This window comes from Peromyscus maniculatus, chromosome X (genome assembly GCF_049852395.1).
Source record: "Peromyscus maniculatus bairdii isolate BWxNUB_F1_BW_parent chromosome X, HU_Pman_BW_mat_3.1, whole genome shotgun sequence".
Classification (NCBI taxonomy): Eukaryota; Metazoa; Chordata; class Mammalia; order Rodentia; family Cricetidae; genus Peromyscus; species Peromyscus maniculatus.
In genome coordinates this window covers 81,390,004-81,404,042 of record NC_134875.1, presented here as the reverse complement: position 1 = coordinate 81,404,042, position 14,039 = coordinate 81,390,004, and the positions used below count along the sequence as shown (strand labels likewise).

The 14,039-nt window shown below is 36.5% G+C and overlaps 1 protein-coding gene across 1 annotated transcript in view; it reads right to left on the bottom strand.

The window, feature by feature from the left end:
- Window positions 1-652: 652 nt before the first annotated feature.
- The window catches only part of Abcb7 (ATP binding cassette subfamily B member 7), a 149,409-nt gene continuing 136,022 nt past the window's right edge, over window positions 653-14,039 (bottom strand). Inside the window, exon 16 of the mRNA XM_006991567.4 lies at window positions 653-4,074. Within this exon, the coding sequence (XP_006991629.2) occupies window positions 3,859-4,074 (216 nt within the window). The 3' untranslated portion in view covers window positions 653-3,858. The remainder of the gene's footprint in view (window positions 4,075-14,039) is intronic.

The following is a 14,039-nucleotide window of genomic DNA, read 5'->3' as shown; positions in this document are numbered from 1 at the left end:
ACAAGAGCTGACTATAAGGAACTGGGGTTTTCATCCCCGCTTAGCCTCTAGTGGAGTGGTTTCTCTTGAAGTTCAGCTTCCTCATTTATAGAATGAGAAAAAATGTATTAAATGACCTTTAAACCCCTTCCAACTTTAAAACCCTATGGGTTTATGAACTAGAAACAGAAAAACACCAGTGAACATTTTACTGTAGCTATATGAGAACATGAAATATGGAAACAATCTGTATTTTTCCAAAAAGTTCCAATCTGTTTTTAATTAGAACACACATTTCATTTCCAATTCTACCTAGCTAATCAAAATGCAGGCAAGACATTTCTCCACCCCAAGGTTTCCCTCCTAATCATTACAATTGAGAAACTGGGGACAAGTAAGAAACTAGGGACTTCTCACTGGTTGACTATCAAAAATATGACAGCTTAATGTTAAATAAAACCACTATAATTTGCCACCATTTTACCTACATTATGAACTCTGCAAACATTTACTTTCCTACTGAAAAAAATTCCAAGTTTTTACCTGCTGTCTAAAGCTGCAAGGCCATATTCCCACAGTGCTTAGTAATTACCTGTATTTATTCCAAGTGTATAACGGACAAAATGTCAGTTTCCCTGAGCATTGCAGAAAAGTTATTTCCATTAGACACTCATTTCTAGGCATAAAGACAGCATGTTTATTCAGTAATGATTATCTGCACAGGTTGTTATAAACATGAGAATTGCGGTAAGATAAATCCTTGGCTGAGATGTTTTGTCTTAATCAGCTTTATCCAGAATGTCTCACTCAATGTTGTGATTTACCATACAGTTTACATTCCAAATCAATACACTCAGAGAAGGGAAAAGAAGGAATTTTTCTATAATTAAAAACAAACTGTAATTACAAACATATTTAAACACTCTTAACTGCTAATTCACAACAGAATATCCTGTAATCAAGTTACAAGATGAGGGAATTAGGAATATATATGGAAAAGATTGCTACTTGGTGATATATTCAGTAAGAAGGAAGGATAGAAACAAGATGGTAATATGGAAAAAATGATCTAGAAACAAAGAATCTTATAACTTTTAAATACCTGGCCTTTAGAGCAAAACAAGTTTTTAAAAAAGCCACCCTCATAAACTGAGATCTGTCAACAGAAGGGCAAGTCAGAGTATTCATCCTAAGGTATAGAAAAGATGCAAGTCCCTGCAGAGGTATGCATGAGACTGTTCATGTGCAGATGTGAAGGTCTGTCTCTTTGATTATCACAAGTGACCCTGACTTGACTGTTAAAAATTTCCAAATGAGCCCATCTACACAACACCTTAACATAACAGTTCTATGTTAAGAACGATCAGTAAGGCATCAGGCCCAGTTTTTATGATCCCAAACTACCTTGGCTTTAAGTTAATTTTTGTAAACTGGGATTTCCTTAGGAAGCAAATAAATTTCTTAATCCTTAAAATAAAGAGATGTAAGAAATGAACCCCATTATCATGCTCTATTTTCAGAGCTCAAATTTTAAAACTATAGTTTATTCCTCCCAATACATTAAAAACATTGCTGCAACACTGATCTTTTAAAATTTATACACATTATCCTTTTGCGTAATTATGTAATATTGTGATGTAAAATTAGTGCATTATAATTAAATGCCCTTTTCTTGGCATTTCCCATGACTGAATCATTCCAGAGGGCTTCTCTTTCGTCTTCATCTATTATTTCCCTCTATAGAACCACCTAAAGATGACATAGTCTTAAAAAAGGTGTCTTTAGGACTTTGTTATTGCCTCGACACTAATTGTCACTTTCAGATAATTTAAGTTTTGTTAACTGAAAGATAGGTTAATGACTACTATTGCCTAGTGACCACCTGCAATCATATGAAAAACAAAGAGTTTCAAAATCTTCGTGGGACTATTATCCCTACCCTGAAAATATTCTTACTGTGTTCCCTATATCACAGAATCCCTTCCTTGGAACACTGTTATGTACACTTCAAGAAGAACTCTTAATAATGATTATTACACTCTGCTTGTCTGTGTAACTGAGCTTCACCAATTCCATCAGCATTGCTGCAAATGTAAGAAGTAATAGCGATGTAAAATTTTGATTTAACTTTAATCACAGCTGCAGTAATGTAACTGATTTATTCAAAGGATGTGCTGCTTCTCCCCTGAGAATAGCACTGATACTTACATATTGAGAGCAAGAAATACCAACAAAACAAAAACCTAGTTTTTAGTACATGACACACTGCAGTGTTACCTCCAATTTAAAAAGCAAGATTCTGCAAAAATTACTTTGGTACCAAATATTACCTGAAATATTGGCCTCAGATTAGCACACTATTATATAAACAGAAGATATTTATTCACCAATACCAATAAAACACATAAAAAATTAATGTCTCCTACACTAAATTATCATTTAAAACACATTAAAAACCATAATATAACAAGCAGTTTAGGACTTTTCCTGAGAAATAAAGCCACATTACATATGATTATGTGGCCATTCATGAGATACACACGTGTTTCAAAATGAAAGGGTATTATCGAACAAATTAAATTCATATTGAAACAAGAGAAGAACTTTTGTTTTCTTTTTCAGTTTTAAGAGAAATGGTCTCACCCAAACTAGCCTCAAATTCCTAGGCTCAACTTCCTGGTGCTGGGACTCCAGGTGCATATTACTATGCCTACCTTAAGAGAACATCTTTTTAAGTGAATGTGTATCTTCATTTTAATAATTATTTCTTACAGGTAAAACGTTTTTCTATTTTTTCTAAGTAAAACTTTACTATATCACTTAGTTTCTTTTTTACATTACACTTAACAGAACTCATTAAATTATGAATAAGTAAGAAAAGCCTTACAATAAACATAGCAATTTTGAAGTGTCAATATAGATTAAGAGATCTGGTCATCTAAAGAGTATACCTACATATAGAATCCTTTCCTATTTACCAAATGTTTTTAATAATTTTAAGTGGACACTGATTTATATACATGTATTAGCATATACACAACATAGACATCTGTGGATGTACAACATCCTGTTTACTTTTTTCTTTGTATCACTTCAGATAGGAAAAGCAGTGCATTTAAGACAGAAATAGGAAAGACCACTAACTATTAACTCCCTAAGCTTCGGGGATCATTCCCAGTATGATAACTCTCAAATGACATCTGGGTTTCTGAGACTTTAAAGAAAATTAAGAAATGTTGGTCCAATCACTAGAGAAGAGTCGCAGTGATGATTAACAATAATATTCTATACACCAATGAGTTTTCCACCCAAAAGGACATAATTAAAACTCTTCTAGGTGTCCAAAAGTAAAATGCCCAAAGTATAAATACAGTTCCTTTTGGTAAGCTCCAACTTTAAATGTGTTTGCAAACTAATTTTCAGATTGACAAGGAACTATAATTGGAGGAAGGAAAGAGGAGAAAAAACTACTCTTCTCTTTTCCTGTTTTAATTTTAAGAGAGAAAAAACCACTCTCCCTATAACCTGTCAGCATAAAGGATGTTTTAAAAACTACATAAATTCAGACCACTCTACTTCATCTGGTTATCTATAACAAATGGATATCAGACTTCAAAAACAGTTATAGGGTAAAATCAAATGGTAACAAAAATTATACACTGAGCACAACTGGGGCAGGAACAAGAAAATAATTCAGGGATAATTATAGATGTCACATTCAAAAGATGGTGAAAGACATAAAATCAAACCCTCCTTTAAACATATCTTATTTAATAGGATTAAAGGAATGGGAATGTATGATTTACACTTTTATGAACTAGTTTTGCTTCAGTGCAAACAGGACAACAAACAGAGAAACAAGAAAATGTCTTTTGTGCCTTAGCAGGAACAATTGCCACAGCCTTTCACACTGTTAACGATCTCCTCTTGGAGCTTCTTCCTTTCTTCTTCTTTGGAGAGGCCTTCTTTCTTCGCACCCCATCCGAGGTGATCACTGTTCTGCACACGGCTGCTCTGTGTGTGCCACATCTCCGAATAGATACTGCCCGAGTTAGCAAGCAGACCATAGTGGGTACCACGTTCCGCTACCTTCCCCTAAAAAGTAAACACAATGTACATGTGGAGCAAGGTCAGTTAACCAGCATAATACCTAAAACTAACCAGTAATTTATAAGGAAAGATTTTGAAGGACCTGTATTCATTAAAACACCTCTTCTAATTCCTCATCCATAGCCCCAGTGGGAAAAAGTGAGGTACGAATGCTTCTCCACTGCTGAACTACCCGGACTCAGTAAACAAAAGCTATGAGATTCCCAGTACCACAAACACCATTTTAGATAAAGAGAAATAAAGCTTTACTGTTTTACTTTTCATTCTGAAAGGCATAAAGGGAAGATTAAAATTCTAAAAAGGTGATATTTTCTGTAATCACCAAATGTTCAAATCAAAAGCATTGTTATTTATACAGGGATTTAAAGGATTTAAAAACAATATTGTTAAATCCATGTGAATTTTGAAATAAAATTTCATGAAATAAAGACTTCATGAAAATGAAGTTTACTTCTTCCAGTAGCTCTTTTTGTTAACAATACCTACTAAACACAGCATTCATTGATTTGGTATTTATTCCAAACTCTGATCCAGAATTAATTTGTATCTTGATGGTTACTGCTAAACAAGATGGGACACAGTAAGAATTCGTCACTTTCACGGGCATTCCTATTGACAGGATTTTCCAAATATACTCTTTCTGTAATATTAGTGAAGCTTGTCTGTGCCAATGCCCAAGTACTGGGTTTGTACACATATATGGCTATATACATATACGGTTATATTGCTTCTTGATTTATTGATTTCTGGCATTAGTTATCAACTCATTTCCTCTGGTGCATTCTTCACTCTTCTAACAACACCTCTTGTATCACTCTGTTATGACTATGCAAGTATTTTGTGTTGTTTACTTTATGCCTACGTATTTCCCGTTGAATCAGACACTGGGATTTTATATATCTTTTCTTATGGTTTTTTTCTTCCTAGACTTGGTAACTGCCTCATTTGCTTTCCTTACTTGCTTTGTCTCACTTTATACTTATTCTCTCTCATATATTATATGTATGCAATAAGGGTATTTTACCTGTACACAAAAATCATACTATTTTTGTCAAAAAAATCTGAGAATGAGCTGTACATACTGATTATATTATACTTCTAAATATTTCATTAATATATATCTTTTAAAAATAAATTAAGCAATGACATGATACTCTTATCTAACATATGCTTCATTTTCAACCTTCAGCAATTATTACAATAATGTCCTTTATTTTTTTCCATCTAGGATCTGAAGAAAACTAACATACTGAATTTAAATAGTTTTACTTTTTAAAGGATAGGTTATTGAGTACAACACAAAGGAGCTGTGGTCTGAGCACTAACAAGAATACTGCTTGCATCTACACACTGAATTTCTAGCAGCGTCCTACTCTCTCTCTTTGTGGCACTGACATTTCTCAAATGTCCAGATCTAAATGGTTTATAGTTTGTTTTTTTTTTAATAAAGACTGCCCTTCAGTTTGGATTTATCTATTTGTTCCTGATTATTAGGTTATGTGGGGCCAGAGATGGCTCAGCTGTTAAGAGTCCTTCCTCAGGACACATGGATCGCCCAGTGAAGGAGAAATAGATGAGATCTACATGAGCAAACTGGGGGTGATGAGGGTAATGGAGGGCAAGGGATGGGGGATGAGAACATAGGGGAACGGGAGGTTCAAGCTGGAACAGGGACAGAGTGGGAGAGCAAGGAAGGAGATACCATGATAAATGAAACATCATGGGAATAGGGAGAAACAGAGTGCTAGAGAAGTTCGCAGGAATCCACAAGGATGACCCCACCATACACTACTGGCAATAGTCTAGAGGGTGCCTGAACTGGCCTATTCTGGTGATCAGATAGATGGCTGAATACCCTAACTGTCATCATAGAGCCCTCATCCAGTGACTGATGGAAACAGATGCAGAGATCCACCGCCAGGTACCAGGCAGAGCTCCAGGAGTCCAGTTGATGAGAGGAGGGATTCTATGAACAAGGGACAAGGAGACCATGATGGGAAAAAAAGAGATGATTGGCCAAATTAGTGAAAACGCATTAACTGTGGACCAATAGCTGAGGAGCCCCCATGGTACTGGACTAGGTAGGCCCTCTGGATAGGTGAGGCAGTTGTTTAACTTGAACTGTTTAGGGGGCCCCCAGGCAATTGAATGGGGGGGGGAGGGACCATCCCTAGTGCCTATGCTGAGACACTTTGCACAGCATTGGTACAGGAGGAGGGGCTTGGACCTGCCTCAACTGAATGTACCAGGCTCTGCTGACTCTCCATGGGAGACCTTGCCTTGGAGGAGGTGGGAATGGGGGGTGGATTGGGGAGGAAGGCTGGGGGGTGTGAGGAGGGAGGACAGGGGGATCTGTGGTTGACATGTAAAATGAATAGAAAATCTCTTAATAATAGTAATAATAATGATGATGATGATGATGAAAAAAGAAAGATAATATCATCTACTCTCTTCCAAATATAGTTTAGGCCACATCTGCTACAAGAGAGCTTGAAATATTATCATAGAAATGTTTGGATAATTAGCAATTAATTTCCATTGACTAATATACAATAAAAACAGAGCTGCATATGCATGAAGCAAAAAAAAAAAAAGTCCTTCCTCATCTTTCAGAGGACCTGAGCTGGGTTCCCAGTACCCACCTTGGGCAGCTCATAATGGTCTGTAACTTCTGCTTCAGGAATTCAAGACCTTCTTCTCTTCTCTTCTGGCACTAAACTCACATGCACAATCTCCTATCCTACAGACCCACACATACACACATCATTAAAAGTAAAAATAAAATTTTAAAAGGGCAATAGGTCTTCAATGCATCATCACATGAGGAGGTAAGGAAGCTAGTTTGTTCCATTACTGAAATGAAATTTGATCTTGTGGTTGTGGGTATCTACAAAGTTTCTCTATTTAACCATCAAGTTTCATCCTTGTAATTAAGAAGTAATCTATGGGTTTTGCTTTTGAACTGACTGAATAATCGATTCCTCGATAGTTTTATCAGCCAGTGGTGACTGTTTTCTAAAACAATCATTACAATGGCGGTTGCAAAATCTGATTTTCTAAATATAGCACTCCTTCCACAGCTGGCTGGTGGTCTTCTTACAGAAGGGCTTTTCTTTTCCTCTTGGCACTTCTTGTTTTAAAGTATTATCATGGATGCAGAAATTAGTTTTTTATTCAGTATGTTACAACTCATTAGTGCCATTATTCATTTTACTGCTCTAATTATCCCACATTTGGCCAGTGGGAGGGCATTCAAAGTGGTTCCTGTGTCCTTGTGACACGTGTTCATTAGTTTCCCTGCCCCAGATCAGCTTTTATCGAAGAAGGGTTGGTTCCTTTTAGTAAGAAATAGTAATTTAGTATCCCAAATCTGTGTGCTGGGAATGCTCATTACTTTTAGACTTTCATTGCTCCCAGGCTTTTTCAGTAGACAGAATTAGAATACTTTTCGTATAAGGAATTTATATGGATAATTCTGTTAAAGCATAATCTTGTGAGAGTCTTCCACTCCTCTGATGATTTTTTACTTGCAACTTTCTTCTCCCAAATAAGGTCTCTGTTCAAGGAGCAGTGTATTTACTCAGTATATACTGCTCAGTCTTACATACAGAATAATTTCAAAATGGGTACTTCTATAAAATTACCAACTCTTTCCTTTGGACTATTTATCCTTATAATACAGTTGTATATTATATAATACACGGGGAAGTAGTTAAGTAGGTAGATTAGAACTATATCCTGGTTATATGATATAATATATAATATATTTATATTAAATATAAATATAATAAATTTATATTTAATATCCTAGTTAGTTGTTTTTTTTTTTTTTGTCAACTTGACACAAACTTGGCACACATGGGAAGAAGGAACCTCAATTGAATGAATGCTCCCATAAGATTGACTTTGTAGGCAGGTCTGAAGGGCATTTATTTGATTGATTAATGTGGAAGACCCCAGTACACTGTGGTGGTGCCATCACTGGGCAGATAATTCTCAGGTGTATAAGAAATAAGGCTGAGCAAGCCAAGGGGAGTAAGCCAGTAAGCAGCATTCCTCTATGGCCTCTGCCTCAGCTCCTGCCTTAGCTTCTCTCAATGACAGATTGTAACTTGTAAGCCAAGTAGATCCTTCCCTCCCCCAAGCTGGTTTTGGTCAGTGTTTTATCATAGCAACAGAGAAGAAAATCAGGGCATTTAATAAGAGTATATAATTGGAGTATTGCGTTAAAAATTACATGGATTGGTTCTATTCTTTTTTGTGTAGTTATCAATGTGACAGTTTTGCTTCCTGTTAAGTGTTCAATTTTTAAGTTTTTGTATCCTTGATTTTTGTGTTTTTAGTTAGTACACAAAATAATGAGCAAAATAATGTGACATGTTAATACATATATCTTACTCTCTTCCACATTCTTTCTCTCCAACTAGTCCTTTTCAGCCCATCAAATGGTAATGTTCCTTTAGCTTTCACACCATGTCAATATGTTCGGGACTGTGCATACATACATATATATGGGTGTATAAAATTTAAATATGTAAAATAGATCAAAAGCAAAATAAACATAAACATATATTCAGGAAATCTTATTTGCTCATGTCTTGCAAAACTTTTTCATCTCCATTCTGTAGATAGTCAACTGTTTTAGTTTCTATTTTATCCTTCTTGAGTTTCTCTTGGGAAGAATAAGCACATATACATACATTCTTTCCCTCATCCTTCTTGCAAAAGATGGCATACATGTCATTTGTACTCCACTTTTTTCACTCAATCATATATTGAAATCATACCATATGCTTCCTTTCCTTTTCTGAATAGCACCTGTCATTATTTTAGAAATGTTTTGTTTTTCATGACTTCTAGGGATATTATATTTGAAAATATTTCTTACAGCTCTTTGCATTGTTCATATATTTTATTGAACCCCTTCCATTCTGTTTGCTTTCAACATCTTCATTTATTCTCTTTTAACACTTTATTCTCTTCTAACACCAAAGAATGGAACATTAAAGGCTATCTGCAGATTGTGTGCATAGGAATGGCCTTCTCAATTTGCATGCTTTGTGGTTGGGTGATCATTTGGATACCTGGCCATCTTATTGCAGCCTCAAACATTAATTGTTGTGGAATATTATTTTAAGATGTGTTACAAATGTTCCACAGCATAAACAAATGTTTTAATGATACAGTGATGTATTGCATTCTTTTATATTGCATTTGTTTAACTCTGTGAAGCTGTGTTACTGTGCCTGTCTAAAACACCTGATTGGTCTAATAAAGAACTGAATGGCCAATAACAAGGCAGGAAAAAAGATAGGCAGGACTGGCAAGCATAGAGAATAAACAGAAGGAGAAAATTGGGGGAAAGGAAAAAGGAACAAGAAAAGAAGGAGAAGGACATCAGGGGCCAGCCACCTAGCCACACAGCAAGCCATGGAGAAAGAAATAATGAAAGGTATATAGAAATAGAGAAAGGTGAAAGCCCCGAGGCAAAAGATAGACTGATAATTTAAGAAAAGCTGGCTAGAAACAAGCCAAGCTAAGGCGAGGTGTTCATAAGAAAGAGTAAGCCTCTGTGTGTATTTATTTGGGAGCTGGGTGGCAGCTCCCCCTAAAAGTAAAGAGTAATAAGACAACCAACTAAAATTAATATTCTTTTTGAGGGGCTACTTTGGTTTCTCTAGAGAAGAATCCTCCCATTATTTGCTGATGAAAGAAGGTAGTGGTGGAAATAGCTGTTTGGTAAACTTCTTGCTAAGGCTGGCAGGGGGTAAACACCAGGCTATAAAAGTAAGAAAAAAAACCTTGAAAATTATCTTAATAGTAGTGGGAATTGAACCTAGGGCTTCACACATGCGATCACTAAGCTATATCCCAGGCCCTCTTTTACATTTTTATTTTGAGGCACGGTCTAACGAAAATGCCCAGGCTCAACCTCCCTAGCAGCTGGGATTACAAGCTGTGTCAACAGGCCTGGCTTATGTTTCTCATATTGCTGTGGATATCACTCTATATAAATAAAACACTGATGGCCAGTGACCAGACAGGAAGTATAGGCGGGACAAGGAGAGAGGAAAATTGGGCAAACAGGAAGAAGGGAGAGACACTGCAGCCACTGGCAGGACAAGCAGCATGTAAAGACTCTGGTAAGCCACCAGCCACATGGCAAGGTATAGATTTATTAAAATGGGTTAATTTAAGATAAAAGAAAAGTTAACAAGAAGCCTGCCACGGCCATACAGTTTGTAAGCAATATAAGTCTCTGTGTTTACTTGGTTGGGTCTGAGCGGCTGTGGGACTGGCGGGTGAGAGAGATTTGTCCTGACTGTGGGCAAGGCAGGAAAACTCTAGCTACAAATGGCGCCCAACAGCTCGAGTTTCCACCTTAAACCTGAGAATATTTAATAACCGATTCTAAACAGAGCCAAAACCAGGTTCCTGCTTCTTGTCTCATATGGGCAGCTAGACGCCGCAAAACGCAGGTTTGAACACTGGCGGGTTCCTGGCATGCGTATTTGACCTGCAGTATGGCGGTAATGAGGCGTCTGCCAGCGGCACATTACGCTGTGGTAGATTTAGTCTTTACTAGTATTAAAAAAAAAAAAAAGATTTCTGGGCTACACGCTGCCTTGATAGAAGCATAGACCCACTGTTTCTGAGAGTTGATGGCTCCCAGAGCTGGCGGAAAACGTACCATCGCCATGTTGGGAAGCTAAAGTGGGCGGAGCCAGCAGCCACAGTGCCAGTGCCGTTTCAGGCTTAAAAGGCTGAAGTTTAAACAATAGACTCAAGGTAATATAAAAAATAAGCCATGTAAAGATGGCTACAACACAGAGAATCTGGATTATGTTCTCTTTGATATTCGTAACTGAAGAAAAACATTTGATTACAAAAGCTGTTGAGTTATGCCAAAATGTATATTTTAAAGGTACCTTGACTTCAAAATTTGGCTATAAGGATATGTTACTTTGGAAAAGAGGTTCTGCTTTTGTTTCCACAGAAAGCCAGAGGCTGTGGATTTGTTCCAGATTAACATACATCAGGTTTCACCAGCCAAGACCCCCTAAAAGGTCTCCGATGACACCATGGCCCAGATGATCCAACATCCAGAGCGGTTTCAAGGCAACTGGTTCACACAATACAGCCTCATGGACTACCCCATAGGCCTAAAATTTTCTTTGCGTCCCAATAAGATACAGCGCCCCCCTCCAGCAGGAAGTAGTAAGAGATGCTACGCCCAAATTCCCAAATATACCAAGCTGGCTTTAGAGGTGGAATTGGCTCACTCCCCCTCTAAACCCAGACATATTGCTTTTAAAAAAAAATGGTTAAGAGATTCTTGTGTCCAAAATCAGAAGAGCCCTCTGGTGTGGGACAGAGAAAAACCAATATTTTTATTTAAAACAGGTTGATTATAAATGTGATCTCTTTCTAAAAAAGAAAAGGGGATATGATATAGATATATAGGAGGATATAGAGATGATAAGATAAAAGGGTAGATTAATGAACCTACTTTTAAAGAACAACTTGTTTAAAATGTTTTACATTGGTATAGATTTTAGTTTATTGATACAAACTTGAAGTTAATTTTGTTATACTGTATATATGTATTTCTATTCTTGTTTGAGGTATTATGTTTATGTAACTCATTTAAAATTGTAATGGCTAATTAAAAATAGATTAATAATTAGTCATCTATGATAATCATATTTGTAGCCATGTTAGTTAAGTCTTCTAGGTATACATAGATATATTTCAGATAGATAGGTAATCTTCAAACACTTCATAGACCTAGAGAATATGGCATTTAAATAACTTAGAATTCTGTTGACATGAGACACAATTGCTCCTGGCTGCACCAATTTGATCCCGAGAGAATGTTGGGCTTCTAAGACATTTCCATTTGGAAGTTTGTCTTTTTGGCACAAAATGGCCTACTGGGCAAAGAACTGCCCTTGCTTTGACGGCTGACTACAAATGCAATGCTGTCCTTCCTGGACAAGCGGGACACAAGAAAAGTGACCACTGTACTCTGCCAAGACAGGGTAAGATGGTCTTTCAGAATTCCTGCTTCTGAAAATGGTCTGTCAGATACTCTAGGCCTGTAGCTAATTTGAATACACCAACAATGCTGAAAAACATTAGGTGACTGTCCAGGCTGCCAGCTGTCTTGGTCTACTCTTGCAAGATTCCCGAAAGTTGCTTGCATCCATCTACCATTTCTCAGGTACCATTATGTTCCTTCTCAGGTCTTTGATGTGGTTAAAGACTAGATAGTTGTAATTTCCTCAGTTATGATAAAAGATAAGTTAGATATAAAACCTTAAACTCACAAATATAAGATAGGACATCTTTAATATTGTAACTGTAATTCTTGCTCGATAATTGTTTTGTTATATGTAATTTTACTATGTTAAAGTTAAAACTTTCCTTTTTAAAAAAAGAAGAAAAGGGGAAGTGCTGTGGCTATTACTCTATATAAATAAAACACTGATGGCCAGTGACCAGACAGGAAGTATAGGCGGGACAAGGAGAGAGGAGAATTGGGGAAACAGGAAGAAGGGAGAGACACTGCAGCCACCGCCAGGACAAACAATGTAAAGACTCTGGTAAGCCACCAGCCACGTGGCAAGGTATAGATTTATGGAAATGGATTAATTTAAGATATGAGAACAGTTAGCAAGAAGCCTGCCACGGCCATACAGTTTGTAAGCAATACAAGCCTCTGTGTTGACTTGGTTGGGTCTGAGCGGCTGTGGGACTGGCGGGTGACAAAGATTTGTCCTGACTGTGGGCAAGGCAGGAAAACTCTAGCAACACATATAAAGATGAATTCTGATATTTTCAGCCTCATACTCACCTTCACTTTCCATAATACCCTGATGCCTCCAAGTCTGAGCCATTTCTGGTTTCTACAGTGTGAATCAAATCACTTTTTAAATTGTTTTCTCTCTATTTTGGCACATCATAGTATCCAAATTTCTCAGTCCTTCTAATCTATCTACTTAACATCTTCCTCATATTTGCTAATATTCTTTGTCCAGTATTAATTCCTCTTCCAGGATCTTTGATTTGTAATTACATTCATTTTATTCCTTCCCTTTCATTTTAGTTTGGATGGAAGAGGAGAGTAAGTGTGTCTAATCTTCCATACTCAATCAGATGACTTGTAGACATGCCATCTAAACAGAAATATCATAAGCAAATTTTGACAATGCCTAAGGTGACAGATAGACCACCAGTTGAAAATGAGGTCACATAATTAAGCAATTAGAGAGCCAACAAACAAAAGTACCAAGAAGATTTATATAGACACAAATGCTATGGCCATTAATACATTAACTGTAATTGTAATTCAAAACCCACAGGGCAATGTTGTGACATATCTGCATGGACATATGTAAATATATTATTTGCTAAGAAATTTCAACATTTTATATTACTGAGTAAAATCTCTGAGAGCATGACTGCATACAATTGGTAAGCTTAGTTTAAAAGGCATAAAATGTCAGATTTTATTTCAGGTTCTTGAATATCAAAAATATATATAGTAAGGTTTAAGTTACCATTTAAGATATCCTGGTATAACTATATTGGGAAAAACAGCTTATTTTCTAAAGAATGTAAACATTTATGAACAAATTAACATGCTTAAAGTCACAAGCACACACACCCTTATAGAGCAAAGGGTATAGACATCACAATATAGAATACTGTCTAAGTATCAGTGGAATGAAAAAAAAAAACCCTTGTGGGCTGGGAATACAGTTCACCAGTAGAACACTTGCTAGCATGTACAAGGCTCTGAGTTCAATCTACAGCATCACAAAAAAGTCCATCTTAATAACTCAAACTATAGAAAGCACACATTGCTTCCTGTCTCTTAACTCTCAGTACACAAGCTTCTAAAACAATAAAGAATAGAAGTATTGATCAGAAGAGAAAGATAATGA